Raw genomic sequence first — 17461 nt, 5'->3', positions numbered from 1 at the left:
TAACATTAATCCAGATATCCTACATGAAAATAAAACAAATGCACGTGCCATTAAAAAAATCAATTGTTTATCGTTATTCATTTGTTTTCTGAAATAAAAACAACCGAATGCTGCCTTATTATGGGAAATAAAATGTTAAACAAGTTTATCATATAGAAAAATGTTGTATACCGTCGATATGTACCGAGATATATACTATATTCTATACATAATGGGCACCCTGTATATTAAAAATGTTGGTAAAAACTAGAGCTCGTGATTAAATTTGTCCCACTTCATATAAATATGCCGAAAACAGCTTCGTCTGAAAATAACTATTATGCAAATACTGTTATAAAAGATACACACTCACCCCTTCTATATAATTTCGTATATTTATCTTTTCATTTTGAGCGTGCGCTCCATCGTCACTTGCTCCGACCGGTAATAAAACAATGTTCTTTTGTAAGATTTGCTTTAAAATTGAAACAACGCCAATTGATGCACCTTCTCGTGTTAAATCCGCATCCACGCCGTAAACGTGTTTCGCAGCCCTACGGGCGGCCGTATAGTGAGGATGAAATGGATCTTCAGTCCACCAGTCTCCTGGAGGATCCACAGTAATCTGAATTAAAACTGTGTTTGAGTTTGCTGCACCATTTAATTTACACAGTAAATTAGGTTGAAGTCTAAATTAAAACTTCGCAGTGGCGAATTTAGTTGGGTTATTCCCATCCCATTCCACAGCTTTCTATGCACTATCAAAGATTTTAAGTTTTTCTCCAAGACTGATCGGTAATTGGTTTCCAAAGCAGTATTGCATTTCAAGCGTTTCCAGGGCTTTCTAAGCTCGTCCAGCACCGGAAAGGACCTTAAACGCTCGGTAAAGCACTTTTTTACGCCTTACTGGTGCTTTCTTTATACCTTTTCCAGATCTTCACAGTCTCTACAAAGCATCTAGAGAACAATACGAAGAATTTACAGTGCAATTGAAGACCTTTTAAAGTGTCCTAAGTCACAGCTCTAAACCTTTCCTACAGCCCTGGAAGGAACTTGAAAACTCTGGAATAATTTTTAACGCTATGGAGAAGACGTGGACAAAGTCTAGAGCCAGACAGGAAAAAGCAGCGGAATGTTCTGGAAACCACTGGTAGCAGTTCGTGGCCCTCGATAGCATTCGGACCTTCTGAAAAGCCTTCTGTAGACTCTTCTTACGGTACCACGAAACGTCTTCATAAACAAGTGCATTTAAGGACATGCGAGAGCTTTTTACGTATTTAAGGCTATCCGGGGCATTCTAGCGATCTCCACACTCCTTGCGTGTAGAATTCAAAAGAGAATTGTTGGCACTCCAGATATAAGCGAGCTTACGAAGTTTAATCTAGAAGGCATTGGAAAGCTTGGTAAATTGTCCGGCAGCTTTAAAAAAGGCTTTAAGAAATCTGCTAAAGGCCATGAAAGATCTTTTTCAGAATCTTATCGACGTTATTACTCTGGAGGGTTACATAAAGCACTGAAGTGGATTAAAATGTCAAGGTCAGACATGTCTCGAATCGGTTTTTAGGTTCTTTCCAAAGGTTATTAGGTTCTTTTCATAACTTTTTCTGCTCACGTCGTCCGAGAAACTTCCAAAATAAACCTAAGACGAGATACAGGAGCATGAAAACTGTGGGTATGGCTTAGACAGTATTGGAAATGCACATAAAGCCGTGAACGGTTATATGAAAAGCACTTAGGGGCTGTCCTTTAGAGTTTATAGGCGTTCTCTCTAAACAGTTTTTCAATGCTTCTTAGCACCGCCTAGTTCTAAAGTCTTTGGAAAGTATCCGCCAATGTGAGCTGGAAATTTTAAAAGCTAAACTCTCGAAACCTGCGGTATTATGCGAAAAGTGGAGTGCAAGGGTAAAAACTTGAAGCTTAAAGTATTATTGGTCTAAAGCCGAAAGTTCCAACAGAGAAGATGGCAACTTGCAGTCAGGGATAACATAGGCCAATACTTCAAATAGGTATTAGTGTAGGGGGTTAGTACCTTAGTTAGGACCTAAACCTGGAACCTACAGCATTAATTCCAAGACAATTTTTTCTTTACTTTTCAGGATCGATAAGGGATGGTATGGATACATTTTAAGAAAAAACGTATTCTAATTTCCCATGTCGAGAAATGGTTTTTTAGAATGATTTGTATCAACGTGATTAAGAGTATTTTTTAAATTAAGTTTACCCGCAGGTTCGGGAAGTTTTCCCAATGGATGGTGAGTACTTACTTTAAAATTGTTTGGACTACCGCGTTCCTTCCACTTATGCTCCAAATACGAAATCACCATCTCGTTGACTTCGTTGGTCTGCTGATTTGGAACAGTTCTAATTGAAAATTTTCCAATAACTTTCCCTGGAATTACAGTTTTTAATCCCGACCCGCTGTATGCCCCTTCAATTCCGTGAATAGAAAGCGATGGATATCGCCAACGGTGCATTAATAATTGTATTTTATCCTCATTGTGCCTCAGCTTATTACCCCCGATAGTGCGGCGATATTCATTAAGATCGAAGGTAATAGAACGGTATAAGTCCGTCTCCTCACTGGTAACTGGGGCGACGCTCTCGAGAAGGTTTGGTATCAGTATATTGCCTTCGCTATCGGTTAAGGTATTTAGAAGATAGACTAAATCGCCCAATGCTTCGTGCCTACAAACTCGCGGTATATGAACTTGTAGTTTGTAAGTAGCTATACTTACACTGCACCTCCGTATAGTCCGCTATGTAAGTCTTGTTTAGCGCATTCAACTGCAATTTGATATTCGCAAACTCCTCTTAGACCATACGTAATGTTGGGCACTTCGGTACCAACCCAATAATTATCAGAAACGCACACATAATCAATATCGGATAAATAACTACTTTTTTCTGCAGCTAGCAACTCTTCTAATCCCAAACACCCGGACTCTTCCATTGATTCCAGAATAAATTTAATATTAACTGGTATTTCTGCGCCCATAGCATTATAAGCTTCAATGGCGTGGATCCAACACAAGACCGGTCCTTTATCGTCAGTTGCTCCACGTCCGTACAATTTACCATCGCGTTCAGTCAAGCTGAAAGGCTCCGACTCCCAGCCGTCCTCTACGGAGGCAGGTTGCACATCCAAGTGACCATAAATACAAATTGTGCTTTTCTTCGGGTCACTCCCAAGGGTTGCAAAAATAACGGGAGGCAACGGAAGTTCACTGCCATCGGGCAATTCCTCGAAACCTATATCCCTAATCGTTACCTCGCATCCTGCCTTCTGTAATTTTTTTGCTGTCCAGTCGACCATCCGACACGTGTCTTTGCGACGCTCCGGTGATCCCGATACCGATTGAACGGCTACAGCTTCTCGAAGTTCTTCAATGTACTCATCTCTGTGAGAGTCAATGTATCTGGAAATCATTCAAATTGTAAGTAGGTCGTACTTCGTGATGGTACCTACTCACTTAAATAGCTGCGCATAGACTTCCGGTAAAGACATGATGGACATGCAAAGGTCGAGACTATACTGGTACCTATGGAAGATAACTGGAGATGGTTAGCTCGTTAATAGTAGGTGAGTACAATTCTTATCTCATGATAAAAATAGATTAGTGTCAATCATATGAGTGAATTTAGTCTCTAGTAAATGATAAAAAAGATTGTGTACCTTTAGTCGACATAATCTCTTAAACTAACCCATTAAGATCTTGCCTTGAAGAGAATTCCGGTATTTGCGAGATGGGAGACGTTTAGTCCAGCGCGATCCCTGTATTTGAGGGCTTTCGCACATCATTTTCATTGGAATATATGCCATTTGTACTAAGAAACGAAAACCTTCATACTGAAGCTCTTCTTTCTAAAATCATACTCTTGTCTGTCTATCCGGGACCGTTACCAGTATACTGTAAATAATGTGGTCCAAGGGAGAGATCTTCGGATTATGTTTTCTACACAGAATTGCCCAAAATATTCCAAGAACAATATTTATCTGCAATTTTATTCGAATCACATTATCTAGATTGCTGAGACATCAATCACTCTGTTTTCATCTTTTTAACGCCTTACCTCCCTTATCCTTCGGGCATTTACTTACTCCTACTTGAGGTTCTTGACAGATCTTGACGCCTTACATGACCTGCTTCATCATTTTATACTTTCTACTACAGACCTTCAAATTTTCTTCAAACTTCATGCCTTCGTGCATACTTTATGACTGCTTTTCAGTTGTCAATTTGAAAGTAATAACATACAAAGAGAAAGGTGAAAAAAGAATGTCGAAGAGCAAATCTAACTCGTAGGCAACATAACATACAGGCATAAATGACGGATGAACAAAACCTTTATACCACCCTGTAGTAGGCTGTGGCTCATCTCTCGGCGATGGTGGTGTAATTTGGTTTGTTTACATAGTGAAGAGACACAGCTTTATGCATGAATGTAATTCAAAATTTGTATTAAAAAACCAGTATTTAATAAATAAATGTAGCAATTAGAAGAGTGTGAACTCCTCTGGTACTACCGATCAGTATTAAACATTATCCAAAAATAGGTAGGTTCGTATCCCAACAGAATTTGGAGCCAACGTCTTTTTGCAGGGTAATGAATTTCAACATAAAATGGAGAGAGAAGGTATTGAAGACACTACAGAGGGGCCAGCCATTGAGGATATCGAGATGAAGCCTGTACCATCAAACCCTACTGACCATCAGACCAATGGAACCACAGAAGAATCGAAAAATGAACACGACTTTAATCGATCGTGCCTGGACGATGACGAAGGTCGTTTATGCCCCATATGTTTGGAAAGTTGGACGAACGCCGGTGACCACAGAGTGTGCTCTTTAAAGTGTGGGCACGTCTTCGGACAGGCTTGCATTGAACGTTGGTTTTCGACTCAAAAAGCAAAATCTTGCCCTAGTTGCAAAGCAAAAAGTTCCAGCAGGCATATTTGGTTTATTTACTCAAAAACCTTAGTCCCAATGAATAGTGATTGTATAGACGAAGCAAAACAAGATATAGTTTGCGCAAATGCAAAAAGGGACAAGGTGAAAATTGAACTTCAAAATGGGCTGTTGCGGGAGGAGGCTTTAAAAAAAGAAATCCTCGAGCTAGCTGGTGATGTTCAGTTTTTAAACAAGGAGGTGCAATTGAGACAGCACGTTTCAGTGCCAAGTGCTTCTAATACAAGTTGTAGATTACACTTGGATAGATCGTTAACGCTCTGCGAAGAACCTAGTTGTCGAGTTTTGGATTATTTCTATAAGAAGCACATTATCGTCGCATCGGTTAAATCGTCCAATGCATTATTTCCGGGGTTCGGTGCAAGACAATTAGATATGGCGACATGTAGACTTACAACATATATACCGTTACATTCAGCAGCGATAAGGGATTTCAAATTTAATACAGATAATCCGTATCTTTTGAGCGTCTCTCTTGATAAGACTGCAAAATTAGTCGGCGTGTCTCCTCTGGCAGCCCCTGTTTGCATTTACACTTCTAATTCGCCCTTATGGTCGTGCTGTTGGGATAGCAGTAATTCTAATTATGTATACATTGGAGGACAGGAGGGGAGTGTAATGAAAATTGACATTCGCCAGCCCGGTAAGCCAGTTTCGACTATGGAAGTACCCGGTGACAGGTCTCCCGTCGTGTCTGTTGCATCTATACCTCCCAATTCTAACAGAGCCATGCCCGATGGTGGAATAATATCTTGTAAACTCAACTCATTATGGGCATTTCAGACTAACGGTGAAGAGTATACTCGCCACCAGTTGCCATTAGAGGGACCTTTTGTGTCTATGGTTTATCAACACTTCACTAACGAATTCTTGATCTCGTCGAGACCTAACTCTCAGCATCCTTACTCCCGACACTATTTGTGGTGCCTTGACAGTGTAGCAGACGATGTAACCTGTAATATAACTCACACGATTAGAGGGAGCACGGTACAGTCGTATTTATCACGATCTTGTTTTATTACCCATAATTATAATTCGTTTATCGCTGCCTATCAAGAATCTGATCGAAGCATGTGTTTGTGGAATGCAAAGACTGGTAACAAAGTTTGCTCGGCTGCTGCTCGTGATCCAATCTTAGACATTTGCGGTATTAATATTAATAATGAAAGTTTTGTAGTATCTCTAAGTCAGAGAAAAGTTATGTTTCATAAATGTTTATAACTATTGAATAGCAAATTATTATCATCAAATTTTATACAATATAGTTTTACCTATTTTGTAAATAGAAAATAAGACTTATTTTTTCTACAACGTGCCTTTTTATTTATATAGTCTTTGTATCTGTCTGTAAACAATGAACTTTTAGACCATCTATTGACTTGGATTTTTTGTTATAGGATGGTCATTTTTCAATTATTTATGAGTATGGGTAGCAACCCCCAATATGGAGTATTTTGACAAAATTTTTATTGTTTAAAAATGATACCACTGAATATTAATTACATTTTCTGTTTAATTTTTTCGCGTACAAGAAGAGGTAGAATAATCGTTTCACATGATTTAGATGCAGAATTTATATCTCTATAACTTTTATTGTATTTTTGCGTAAAATAATTAGGAAGCGTTCGCGCAAAGAAAAAGTAATTTCCCATGTTAAACGCCTATGTGCCACTTTTCGATTTACACCCTGTACATATGGTTAATTTAGTGTAATTAAAATAGGGGAACCTACTTGGAATGTGTCTACCTATTAAATTAATACATTAATAGGTATGTTATCAACGCTTGTCGTTAATGTCCTATCGACGCATTCCTTAAGGAACTATCGATTATTAAGGAAACGGGCCGAATTTATACGAGCACCACAAAATGGCGTTTGAAACATTAAAATTTTATTGAGAACCGCCGACTTTTAGTTAAATGGGGGCTGTTGTCCTATTGTTTTAAATGTCGCAGTGAGAATTCCCGCTACTTAACAGCCTAATGAGAAATGCTAAATTATTGGTGAAACGAACTATAGTTGAATACATCGCACGAATAAAAATAAGGAAGCCAAAATTAATTAATATGACAGCCACTTCATTTGTTTTAAGAAGTTATTTTGGTTGCATAAAATTAGGCGATCTTCAAAAAAGATTTTGTCGTTTAAAAGTAGACATAGGGAAAAACAATCGGTTTATCGTTCAATAATTGATTTATTATTAGACTTAACTACAAGTACATTGAATTCACCTACTATATTAACTATTTGACTAGTAACTAATTTCAAACTATATTTAACACCAAGAAACTTTTATGTGCTAACTATTGTTTAAAAAAGATATATGGGCAACTGACACAGATGCTTCAGTGTCAATTTCTAAATGAACTAGATTTCCCTCAACACTTATCTTATTATATCTTATCTTAAAATCTTCGTCTTTATCATTCACCAAACCACCGATGCGGTGTCTTCTACCATGTTGATTTTTTACTTTTTGCATTCTCTGCTAGTGTGTTGTTTAACTCTGCACGTAAAACATAGCCACGTTGGACTTAATTTTTCTTAAATGTCAGTTCAAGATGTACGGAGTCTTACAAATTCTGTAAAGAAATTGTAGTTCAGTACCTCGGTTTTTGAATAATTAGTTTAAATAGAATAGCTACAATTGCGCCATCTCCTTGGTAATTCATACACTCTTCATATTATAGTTTAACAAGTCTAGTTGAGATGTCACCACGTACCAAACTCCTTCAGAAATAACATTTAATAGCCAAAGCAACAATATTTAAATTAATTAATATGACAGTCAGTTATTTTGGATGTATAAAATCAGGCGCCCTTCAGAGGAGATTTGGTCATTTAAAAGTAGACGTAAGGGAAAGCAATACACATAACTGCCTATGTCTACTTCTTAATATATATCACTGTATGGGCCCTGCATTTGATGCAGATGGATAACTTTCATATTTTTGTGATGCGGCACTTTGCATATACCTAAATGAGGAGGAAGTGGGTAGGTACGTGGTGAGGTGACCTGCACCTATTTGTTTAACAACACTGCAGTTAACGTATGTTTAGCGGACAACGCTAAATAAAATGTTGTTTAGTCGAGTAGATAGATTTATTTACAATATATACAGGTGCGTGCGTGCTGAAGATGAAACGGCGGAGTTCCGTAAGCGGCGGCGCTACTGGTCAGTATCGCGGCTGGTGCTGGCTGCAGGTCGGCTGGATCGGAAGATGTTGCAGCGAAGTGCGATCGAAGCCACTGCCTTGTGCTCTATTCTTTGGCGAGCTGGGGCGGGAGCGATGTCTCTTATGTGTTGGAGGTCGGAGAGTTGTCCATCCTTTGATAGATTTTGTCGCCAGCGATAGGGTGTGTTCTGCGAGGGTGTCTATGTGCAGGTCCTGCCGGATGGTGGTGTTGGAGACGAAGTAGGGGGCTCTGGTTATCGTGCGCAGCGCGATGGATCGTACCGCTTCCAGTGCGGTGGAGTTGGACTTCGAGACATACGCCTTCCAGCCTACAATCTGGATCTTGCCCTGCGTCCTTTGGCGATCGTGTCGGCTACGTGTTGGGTGAAGTTTAGTCGCCGGTCGATTTGGACTCCGAGGTACCGGATGGTGCCCGCCCATTCCAGTCTCTCTCCGTCCATCCGTAGCTTCGCGAACTCGGTCGTCTAACGACTGGTGAACATTATGGCCTGGGTCTTGGAGGGGTTTAGTCTAAGCCGCCAGCGGCCTGTCCAACGTAGCGTTTCCTTATGCTCGCCTGTTTCCAAACTCGCAAGGAACTGAAAGAATTTGTCACAGCTTACCTTCATTGGCAGCAAAGTTTTATGAAGAAAGTATTTACTTATGTGACAAATGCCCATTCGTCAGGGTGAGTAACAATACATTCTTATTTTGGTTTCCACTTCGTTTGAGATCGTTCCTCGGAATATCGTAGTGCAATTACTACAAATGGATTGAGCACAGGGCGTTGGCGAAGGCGTTGGTGTCTACCTATATATTCGATGGTGGGCCATCTGCATTACTACAAGAAAGACCACTTGTAAGTTAAAGTAGACAACTTTGTATCTACTACATTACAAGGGTAGGGTACTTCCTGAAAAGGGATGAACATTGCTTTCTTTTATTTCCTCCCTTCCTAAATAAACAATAGTAGGTACATAATATATACCAAGGGACTAAAGTGTGCGTTTTAATCCCCAAAGGGGCCTCGTACTTCAATAATCGCAGGTAATGTGCCATTTTATTGACTTTTTGTAATTTTTAAATTGTAATCAAGTATCAAGTGTCAAGCGTCAAGTGTCAAGCATCAAGGGAGAGAAGATTATAAAAATTCAAAAAAGTGATTCAAAAAATTCAAAAAAGTGATTCAAAAAATTCAAAAAAGTGATTCAAAAAAGTTTTTTTTTAAATTTCTTTTTATTTTTGTGTATATCTTTTAACTTTATATGAAACACTTTTGTTGTATTTGAACGGGGCCAGAGAAGGAAACAATCATGTTACTCTACATAGCGTTTATCCATTGTACGGCGAAGTCCGATATAAATTTTGGGAAAAACCAAATACATTACATTCATCCACCTTAAATTTATGACATAAACCTATCAGGTAGTTTGATTTTGATCTGTCTTCTCTCCCTACTTAGTGCTAATGGTACATTGTCAATATCACTATCACTAACTACATCATGTGGTACCTGGGTGGTTATAGATGGAGTCTCTGAATTTGACATAGGAATTGGTGGCAGGTTTAAATTTCAGCAGCTGATTACAATGACGTTTCCAAATTTTATCAATTTCAGGAACTCTACATATACAAATACAATTAACACGGTGCTTTAAAACTAATCCCTGAAGTGTCCCGTAGAATCCATAATTTTAAACAGTTTGAAGATGCCACTAGATCAAAAGTGACAGCCCTTTGAATTTTTTCTCGAAATTGGTTTTTTGTCCATAACTTTTGATTGAGAGGTCTAATCGAAAAAGTACGAGTCGATTTAGATTCTACGCACTAAAATTAATAAGAAAAAGTGTTTTCCCGAGAAATTTTGGAGTGGTCGATTTTTGGTAAAAAAGGAAGGTTATACACTGCCTTTTTTTGAGGCTTGAAGGAAAAATTGTCTGAGATCGACCGGGAAATAGTACATTGAAATACAAGTGCAGAAACGGTATTATTGAAAAACGAGTATAAATGTCGCTGGCGCTCGTGTTCCTATTATACGAGTTTTTCAATGACCGTTTCGGCATGCGTGTTTCATACTATTTTTTCTACGAAAGTGAAAAATTCTTCTCTAGAAATTAGAAATTTCAACTAGCCAAATAACGACAAGAAATCGTATAGTCTGATCGTATTAGTTGGATTTTGACGAAACTGAAGATGAAGAAGGTCCCCGCCGGACGTTGTGGAAATGGCTAATGCGGTTTCGCATGAATTGCTACCCCAAAAGTGTAAGCAGCGTTTCGGAAAGGAGCGTTTTCATAAGAGAACAAATCGCTAAGTTTTTGAGAGAAGCGCAATTTTATTGATACTTAACGATTCCTGACTTCAAGAATCATGTCCCAAGAACGTTTTCTGTAGCAGAAGGCAAAGAAAATTCTACCATTGCCTGTCTTATATAACGAAACTATGAATAAAGCAATACAATTACAAAGAGTTACTTCGCATATGTTTATTAGCGTGTAGAAAATGCGTGCAGAAAATATTTTTGCCGCACTAGTGTTTCAAAGACCTGTTTTCACAATCAATTTACCTACAAAAACAATCGTGTTTCTACACTTTCGTAGAAAATAGTACATTGAAATACAAGTGCAGAAACGGTATTATTGAAAAACGAGTATAAATGTAGGAACACGAGCGCCAGCGAGTGTTCCTATTATACGAGTTTTTCAATGACCGTTTCGGCATGCGTGTTTCATACTATTTTTTCTACGAAAGTGAAAAATTCTTCTCTAGAAATTAGAAATTTTAACTAGCCAAATAACGACAAAAAATCGTATAGTCTGATCGTAGTTGGATGTTTCAATTGTAAATGATCCAGTAAGCCGGTTGCCATGACAAAACATAATTGTTTGAAAAATCGTAAATTTAAGTCAAACAATTTGTGGCGTAGTGAAGAAGTGTTAAGATAGATTTTGACGAAACTGAAGATGAAGAAGGTATGTGCACCCCGCCGGACGTTGCGGAAATGGCTAATGCGGTTTCGCATGAATTGCTACCCCAAAAGTCTAAGCAGGGTTTCGGAAAGGAGCGTTTTCATAAGAGAAAACAAATCGCTAAGTTTTTGAGAGAAGCGCCTGATGAAACATTTGTAATGATGAAGGTTTGTGAATTTCTTATTGTATTTTTAAATCATAAATAAGCATAATTTAATTACAGGTTGCTCTCGTCAGTCGTCTTTGGAGTGGCTGGAGCTTGCCGTCGCGTCGGAGCGAACGTTGTAAAATGACTGTAACGGATTTCACAGAACAAGATGCAATTTTATGGATACCTAACGATTCCTGACTCCAAGAATCATGTCCCAAGAACGTTTTCTGTAGCAGAAGGCAAAGAAAATTCTACCATTGTCTGTCTTATATAACGAAACTGTGAATAAAGCAATACAAATTATAAAGAGTTACTTCGCATATGTTTATTAGCGTGTAGAAAATGCGTGCAGAAAATATTTTTCCTACGACTTTCATTGAAAATGACATATGTCGTACAATTATGTTTACTTGAAAATTGACAATTTCGCTCACTAATGGCAAAATGTAACGGAAAACAAAACGCACCTGTGTGATTTGCTTTCTCATAAGATCTACCATATATTAGAAAGCAAATCGCATGTTACGTTTTGCTTTCGTAGTAGGCTAATCTTCTTTGTAACATCAACGTAGTAGGCATACGTCAAACTCTAAAATTGCGATTCGTTTATTGTTGAATTTATTCCCTTGTGCTACGCGTTTAATTCCTTACTTAATTTTAATGGCGAAAAGTGATTCTTCCATGGATATAGAGTGTACTCCCCGCAAAATCAGGGAAGAGGCAAAATCCACTACACTCGAATTACTACCAACTAAAATGTGGCTGAGGTATGAAAAGTAGGTAGCGTACGTCTAATAATATTAGTAAATTTCTTGCAGAAGCTCCAAACCACAAGTACCTCTTTGCTAAAGTAATTATAACAATAGTTCCTTGAAGAGAAATTGAACCTATTTCGTATTTTTAGATAGTTTTAGTAGTTGGTTCGAAATAAAACAACTTTTGTTTCATTATGTAAGTAGATTTTTGGTTGTATGGAGAGTCGTAGGAAAAATAGTGTACATGACTCGTTTGAAAGCCACTTTTCACACTCGTGTGATTGCCACACTCGGCTTCGCCTCGTATGGCAAACTTCACATCTCGTGTGAAAAGTATCGCTTTCAACACTCGTTACGTAATATACTATTGCCGCACTAGTGTTTCAAAGACCTGTTTTCACAATCAATTTACCTACAAAAACAATCGTGTTTCTACACTTTCGTAGAAAAAAACATTTTCTTATAGAATTTGGCCCGTAGAATCCATAATTTCAAACAGTTTGAAGATTGGGCCAAAACGATGAGAGCGCAGCTTCCCTGGTTGCAAACGGTTAAAAGCAGATCTCCGAACTCTGCAAAGGCAATTTCGCTTCACGAAACGACCAGCTCTCCGTCTACACAACCAGTTCGCCCTCGCCCCACGCTCCACCAGCCAGAAGACTCGCATCCGCGCTCACTATCATTTTGTACATGTTGTAAATATATTCCATAAAACACAAAAGGATTTTATTGAGCATCGCCCGCTCAACTTCCCTGATCATATTCTTTTTTACACTCTTATGAGAAATAACGATACACTGTAAAAATGAAAATTTTACCATGCTCCAGGACAGTAAATTTTTTTAGAAACAATTCGTTTTTACCAAAAAAATTTGCGGAAGAAGCCCGAAATTGTGCAAAATCTTACTTAAAAGTTCACTCCATTTCGTCGAAATCGGAGGTTATGTTATCGTAACTCTTTTGTTTCCACCTTCAGCTATTTTAGCTGTCTCCTTAATTTTTTTCGTTCGGGTAACGGCTGCCCATCACCCGGGAACACTCTCTCCGGTGTTAAAAATTAAATTAACAATTAGTATCATTAACTTTAATTTAAATATTATTTACAAATAAGTACATGATATGGAAAATATATGTATGCTTACTTCGCCCCCACGATCCTCTTGGCTGTGTATCCAGGTAACGAATAGAAAAATAATAGAAGTAGTAACGTTAGTGCCAATATTACTAGAAACTTAAGTATTTTCCACTTCAAGTTTTGCCATAGGATGTATCTGAGCGATTTTAACGGATTCATAAACCAAACAAATGACGTATCTGGTCGACTGAAACACACAAATTAGACAATGTTAACCAAGGTTGCGTCTTTACTTTGGCTTGTCTAATGGTTCGGGTTCGTTTCTGCCTAATCCAACTGGATTCTTTTCAGCTTCCTCCTGAGTTAAGAGGTGTAGTTCCGCTTCCACCTTGCCGGTTAATTCTAAGACTTCGTTGTCCTTTTTAATGTAAAATGGCCACCAACCCTTGATTCGTTTCTGTTTAAAAATGTTAACCATGGGCACCGATCCGTCGTTTCTTGTTATCATTTCCAAGGTACACAGTTTTGCCGATTTCGCACCGCGGGGAAATTTATTTAAATCTAGCGTGAGGGCGCCTGTAAGTATAATTTTTGGAGTGAGTCTCGTACCGTTCGCATGGCAAGTTTTACCTAGGAAGTCGTCCGCTGAAAAATGATCCGCGTCCCACACTTGCAAGTCGAGTCGGGCGGGAATTTTAGTTTCGGATTCGTCCCAAGAGAATACGGACTCTTTCTTTGTTATGACAATTCGTCTTTCCGCACTCAAATAGTCGAAATTGTAGACGAATCGCCAATTAAAGTTACCCTCGCCTGTTAGCGATCGGTAGTGGATGTCGGTTGACTGGTTGTCTTCTGTGCCTTTGACCCAACTAAAATTTTTAACTGAGATTATAACTTCATGTTTATTATACGAACCCTTTAACGTAAATGTCCGACATCTTTTCACCGGTGAAAAATGCGTCGTCTTCTAACACAACTTCGTCTGTGTTCCAAATAATGACCCGTAATTCGTAGCCTTTCGGTTTGCGTGGTGATATATTAGTAGGCGGTCCCGGTAAGGGCATGTCCATGGGGAACATGTCCACCCACATTTCAATTTTTCCTTGTTCCATGCCTGGCTTTTCTGGGTTGTACAGTGAACGGGTTTCTATATGCTCGGGTGTCAGGTAGCATCCGATGGGGAACTCGTGCCATTTATGCAAAATAGTGAGAGCCATCCTTTCTTCCATTATTTTTAAGTCATCTACCTCGTCAACATTTACTGGAACGGTAATTCGACCAACTTTTACGTGACCTGGAGTGTATACAGGCGGATCGATCTTGGCTTCCTTGCATAGTTTCGCTAAAATTTGTGTGGGTTTCATTGGATCTCTCCACGCATTGTAACCGTCTCTACAAAAATTCATTCGGTCGTTTAACGTCGCACGAAGATGCACTTACTCCTCATATTTTAAGGCAATCCCGCAGGTGGCTCTGTGACGGCTGTAGAATCTGTTCTCCAAGTCAATTTTTGTCTCGCCAATCATATCATCTGCACTCACCAGATCCCAATCAAATATTTGTACAGTCAAGAGGGAATCTTGCGGAAACGTTGCCTCGAATTCGAAGCATCTGGAAGAATAGCTGTGCCGTGAGTCATTCGAGCTTACACTTACTTTCCGAAGACCGGGTTTAATTGCTTAGATACGTAATTCTCCTTGTCTGTCACTCTTTTGGCGCCGAGCTGTAGTACTATATAGGGATCAGCTTTTCCGTTTAGATCCATTGGATGCAACTCCAGCGCTTTAACAACGTAAACGCGTACTAAAACTCGGATTTGCTCATTGGAAGGAAGCCCTTGGAGTAATCCATAGTTCAGGTCGAAACCTGTCAGGTGGAAATCCTCAAAATCATTGGGCAAGGGCCACTTGTAGATCGTTATTGCTCCCTTGAAAAATAAATGCACCCCAAGAACCATAGACGGGTAGCACTTACTTTAAACGATCCCACGATGCGGTTGTCGTCCTCGGACTCGTCCGCGCTTTTCTTACCGCGATACAATTCGAAGGTATGCAACCAATCCTTAAACCCATTAAATTCGGGTATTTTTTCTAGTTCCATATCAAATATCTGCAATCCAAGTTATTACTCTGTTGGCAGGTCAAGGTGATGCGCTTACCCTGGAGAAAGCCGACTTACGTTTAGGTTTTCCCGTAGCTTTCGGACTTAGCTTTGTGACAAACCGCGTGGCCGTTCCAACGGCTTTAAATCCAAACTTCTTGCGGTCCGTTGATTTGCTGCTTATCACTTCGACATCCTCGAGATCTGAAGGACTGATATCGTGCCGCAACAAACTTTGATTCTTGCTTGCTGGAGTTCTGGTGTCCTTAACGACATCGCCGGATGAGTAATACTTGGTCCACCAATCCCTATCTTCTTCTTCGTGCTCCAGCTCATCCTCCTCGCTTTTCTTCTTCTGAGTTTCCGGTTTAGGTTTCTTGGTTGTCTCTCTACTTCCATAGGAAATTGCGCCATTGGGTTCTTTCGGTAGGAGAGGGCTCTTTTCTTTGTTTTCGTCGTCTGTCGAAGTGTTGAGTGTCGCGTGCGTTTCGTTCGTCTGGTTCGCCGCGTTAATCGAGCGCTTACGTTCTTCTGCCTCTCTTTCTCTTCGCGTGCGAGGTACGTAGATGTACTTTTGAATGGAGTTAATCGTGTGTGTTCCTACGAGCGTGTATCGGCCGAAGCTTCGACAATCGACCGCGCGTATTGTTAAGGGCGGGCGGTAAAGTTCTTGCTCCGGCAGCTCTAAGTCCAGAAATTTGATTGGGCTGCTGAAGTTGGGGTTCTTTTTGGCATTCGGAATAATCGGCGAGTACAAAGTGTGACCTGCGCAATCGATATCGACCCTCGGCTTGTCGACGGTCATCAAATGCACACGTTTCAGGTCTCTCAGACCCCAGAAAAGTACTTCGATGCGGTATGTACAAAGCGTTGGTCTGATACCTTTCGGTACGGGAAGTATTGGTCCAAGATCTTTCATGTCGGTATCTTTAGAATCCGAAGCTTGCTTGGTTTCGGGAGTAGGTGGAAGTGCCTCTTCCTTTGAATCGCCATCGGGGTACTCCAAGAGTTCAAAGGTCGCCAGCAATTCGCCGGCGCGATCCGCGCTTCTTTTAACATCAAACCACTCTAATGAGGGTGGAAATTTCGGCTTCCAGTACGCATCGCCGCGTAACTTTACGTGGGGTTTCGCCATGGTGCGACCGATAAACTCCGACTTCCCCACTTTGTCTTGATCGAAAATTTCGATAATGACGAAGGGTGGATCCTGCTGTATGTCTTCGCTTGTTCCGTATATGAGGATTTCGTCGAATATGAGCAACTCGTCCCAGGTCGGGCTAACTGTTTCATCTATAACTTGGGTTGTCTTGCTAAACTCGCCTGCTATGACTGTAGCAAATGGATCTGAGAGACCGGATGCGTCGGAGCCGATTAGAGAGCGCGCTTGGTAAATATGCGCTCGCAATTGGAAGACCTGGGGGAACGAGCACGTAAAGCAAATGACCGGATACTGGGCGTACTTACGTGTTTTTCGGTGTAGTGGATCGTTAGTGGAGGTAAAGCATGTGGCCTATCCGCATTGCGTATTTCCTGCGTTATTTCGTATCCGTTAGGGACTCCGTTTAAGAAATTCTTCTTTTGCTTTAACAGCCCCAACCAAAGGGATATTTGCAATTTTGCTTGAATAGCCCAACCAGTGGGACCAACCGCCTTTTTTCCTGGTAACTAAAAATCGCACTTTAAAATGTGTCCATAAAGATCGTAAGGTACCTTTAAGAATATTGTCTGCACTTTCCCGCAAGATTTTCCTCGTTCTTCGTCGACGATCGCGTATAGTATGTCTCTAGCAATGATTCGGTGATATGCTTGCCTTTTTCCTCCACTTACCAACCACAGAAATATGTCAGGTACGGCGTGCTGGGGCTGAAATTTTCAAATTGTAAATAGCAAGCTGTGGATTAATTGTAAACGCACGTCATCGACCAAGGATTGCAGCGTCGCTAGGTACGAATGCGCCGTTTTGTACCTTTCCTTGAGCGAACTCTTAGTAACGATTGCTCGTAAATTTCGAGCGAGAGTACCAATATTTTCCTAGAGTCAAAGTAATCAGTCGAAAGCGACCCCCTATTAGAAACATACAATCTCCCGTTGGCACAACTTCATGCGTTCCTTATCAAGTTTGGTTTTCCCAGTGCCGGCACCTGACTGGGCGTCTTTCGCTAACGTGACATACTTCTGGCATCCTATCATTAACTCTTCCAAAACTTGTTTTAACCGAAGATCACTTCCAGAGCGCTCCATCTCTATTAAATGGTTAACCTCTTGGAGACCATCGTCCTGCAACGAA

General features: G+C 40.0%; 3 protein-coding genes across 5 annotated transcripts in view; 1 reads left to right on the top strand and 2 right to left on the bottom strand.

Moving 5' to 3' along the window:
• Positions 1 to 167: 167 nt before the first annotated feature.
• Positions 168 to 3521, bottom strand: LOC116174314 (cytosolic non-specific dipeptidase-like). Of its 2 annotated transcripts, none has more exons than XM_031492212.1 (5): positions 3450 to 3521; positions 2715 to 3395; positions 2244 to 2664; positions 353 to 604; positions 168 to 304 (listed from the first exon to the last, which is right to left on the bottom strand). In XM_031492212.1, the coding sequence occupies exons 1-5, from the start codon at positions 3491 to 3493 to the stop codon at positions 260 to 262; spliced, it is 1443 nt and encodes a 480-aa protein (XP_031348072.1). In that variant the 5' UTR covers positions 3494 to 3521; the 3' UTR covers positions 168 to 259. The 2 variants fall into 2 exon arrangements, with proteins under 2 accessions (XP_031348072.1, XP_031348073.1); XM_031492213.1 differs by having other exon boundaries at positions 3446 to 3487.
• On the top strand, positions 3286 to 6257 carry LOC116174312 (E3 ubiquitin-protein ligase RFWD3-like). 2 transcript variants are annotated; one of them, XM_031492211.1, is made up of 3 exons: positions 3286 to 3413; positions 3468 to 3559; positions 4581 to 6257. In XM_031492211.1, exon 3 carries the CDS (start codon positions 4602 to 4604, stop codon positions 6165 to 6167), a length of 1566 nt encoding a protein of 521 aa, XP_031348071.1. In that variant the 5' UTR covers positions 3286 to 3413; positions 3468 to 3559; positions 4581 to 4601; the 3' UTR covers positions 6168 to 6257. The 2 variants fall into 2 exon arrangements, with proteins under 2 accessions (XP_031348071.1, XP_031348070.1); XM_031492210.1 differs by lacking the exons at positions 3286 to 3413; positions 3468 to 3559 and adding an exon at positions 4362 to 4534.
• A 6804-nt stretch (positions 6258 to 13061) lies between these two features.
• LOC116174662 (otoferlin-like) overlaps positions 13062 to 17461 on the bottom strand; it is a 52930-nt gene continuing 48530 nt past the window's right edge. The window contains exons 12-23 of the mRNA XM_031492605.1: positions 17254 to 17451; positions 17089 to 17205; positions 16885 to 17037; positions 16639 to 16839; positions 15233 to 16588; positions 15049 to 15183; positions 14730 to 15001; positions 14515 to 14685; positions 13990 to 14466; positions 13705 to 13943; positions 13368 to 13650; positions 13062 to 13321 (exon numbers count right to left, since the gene is read on the bottom strand). Coding sequence (XP_031348465.1) covers positions 13138 to 13321; positions 13368 to 13650; positions 13705 to 13943; positions 13990 to 14466; positions 14515 to 14685; positions 14730 to 15001; positions 15049 to 15183; positions 15233 to 16588; positions 16639 to 16839; positions 16885 to 17037; positions 17089 to 17205; positions 17254 to 17451 — 3786 coding nt within the window. The 3' untranslated portion in view covers positions 13062 to 13137. The remainder of the gene's footprint in view (positions 13322 to 13367; positions 13651 to 13704; positions 13944 to 13989; positions 14467 to 14514; positions 14686 to 14729; positions 15002 to 15048; positions 15184 to 15232; positions 16589 to 16638; positions 16840 to 16884; positions 17038 to 17088; positions 17206 to 17253; positions 17452 to 17461) is intronic.

The sequence above is a fragment of the Photinus pyralis genome, unplaced genomic scaffold (genome assembly GCF_008802855.1).
Source record: "Photinus pyralis isolate 1611_PpyrPB1 unplaced genomic scaffold, Ppyr1.3 Ppyr1.4_LG6, whole genome shotgun sequence".
In the NCBI taxonomy this organism is placed as follows: domain Eukaryota; kingdom Metazoa; phylum Arthropoda; class Insecta; order Coleoptera; family Lampyridae; genus Photinus; species Photinus pyralis.
The sequence above is the reverse complement of the archived record's forward strand: the minus strand, read 5'-3'. Positions and strand labels throughout refer to the sequence as shown.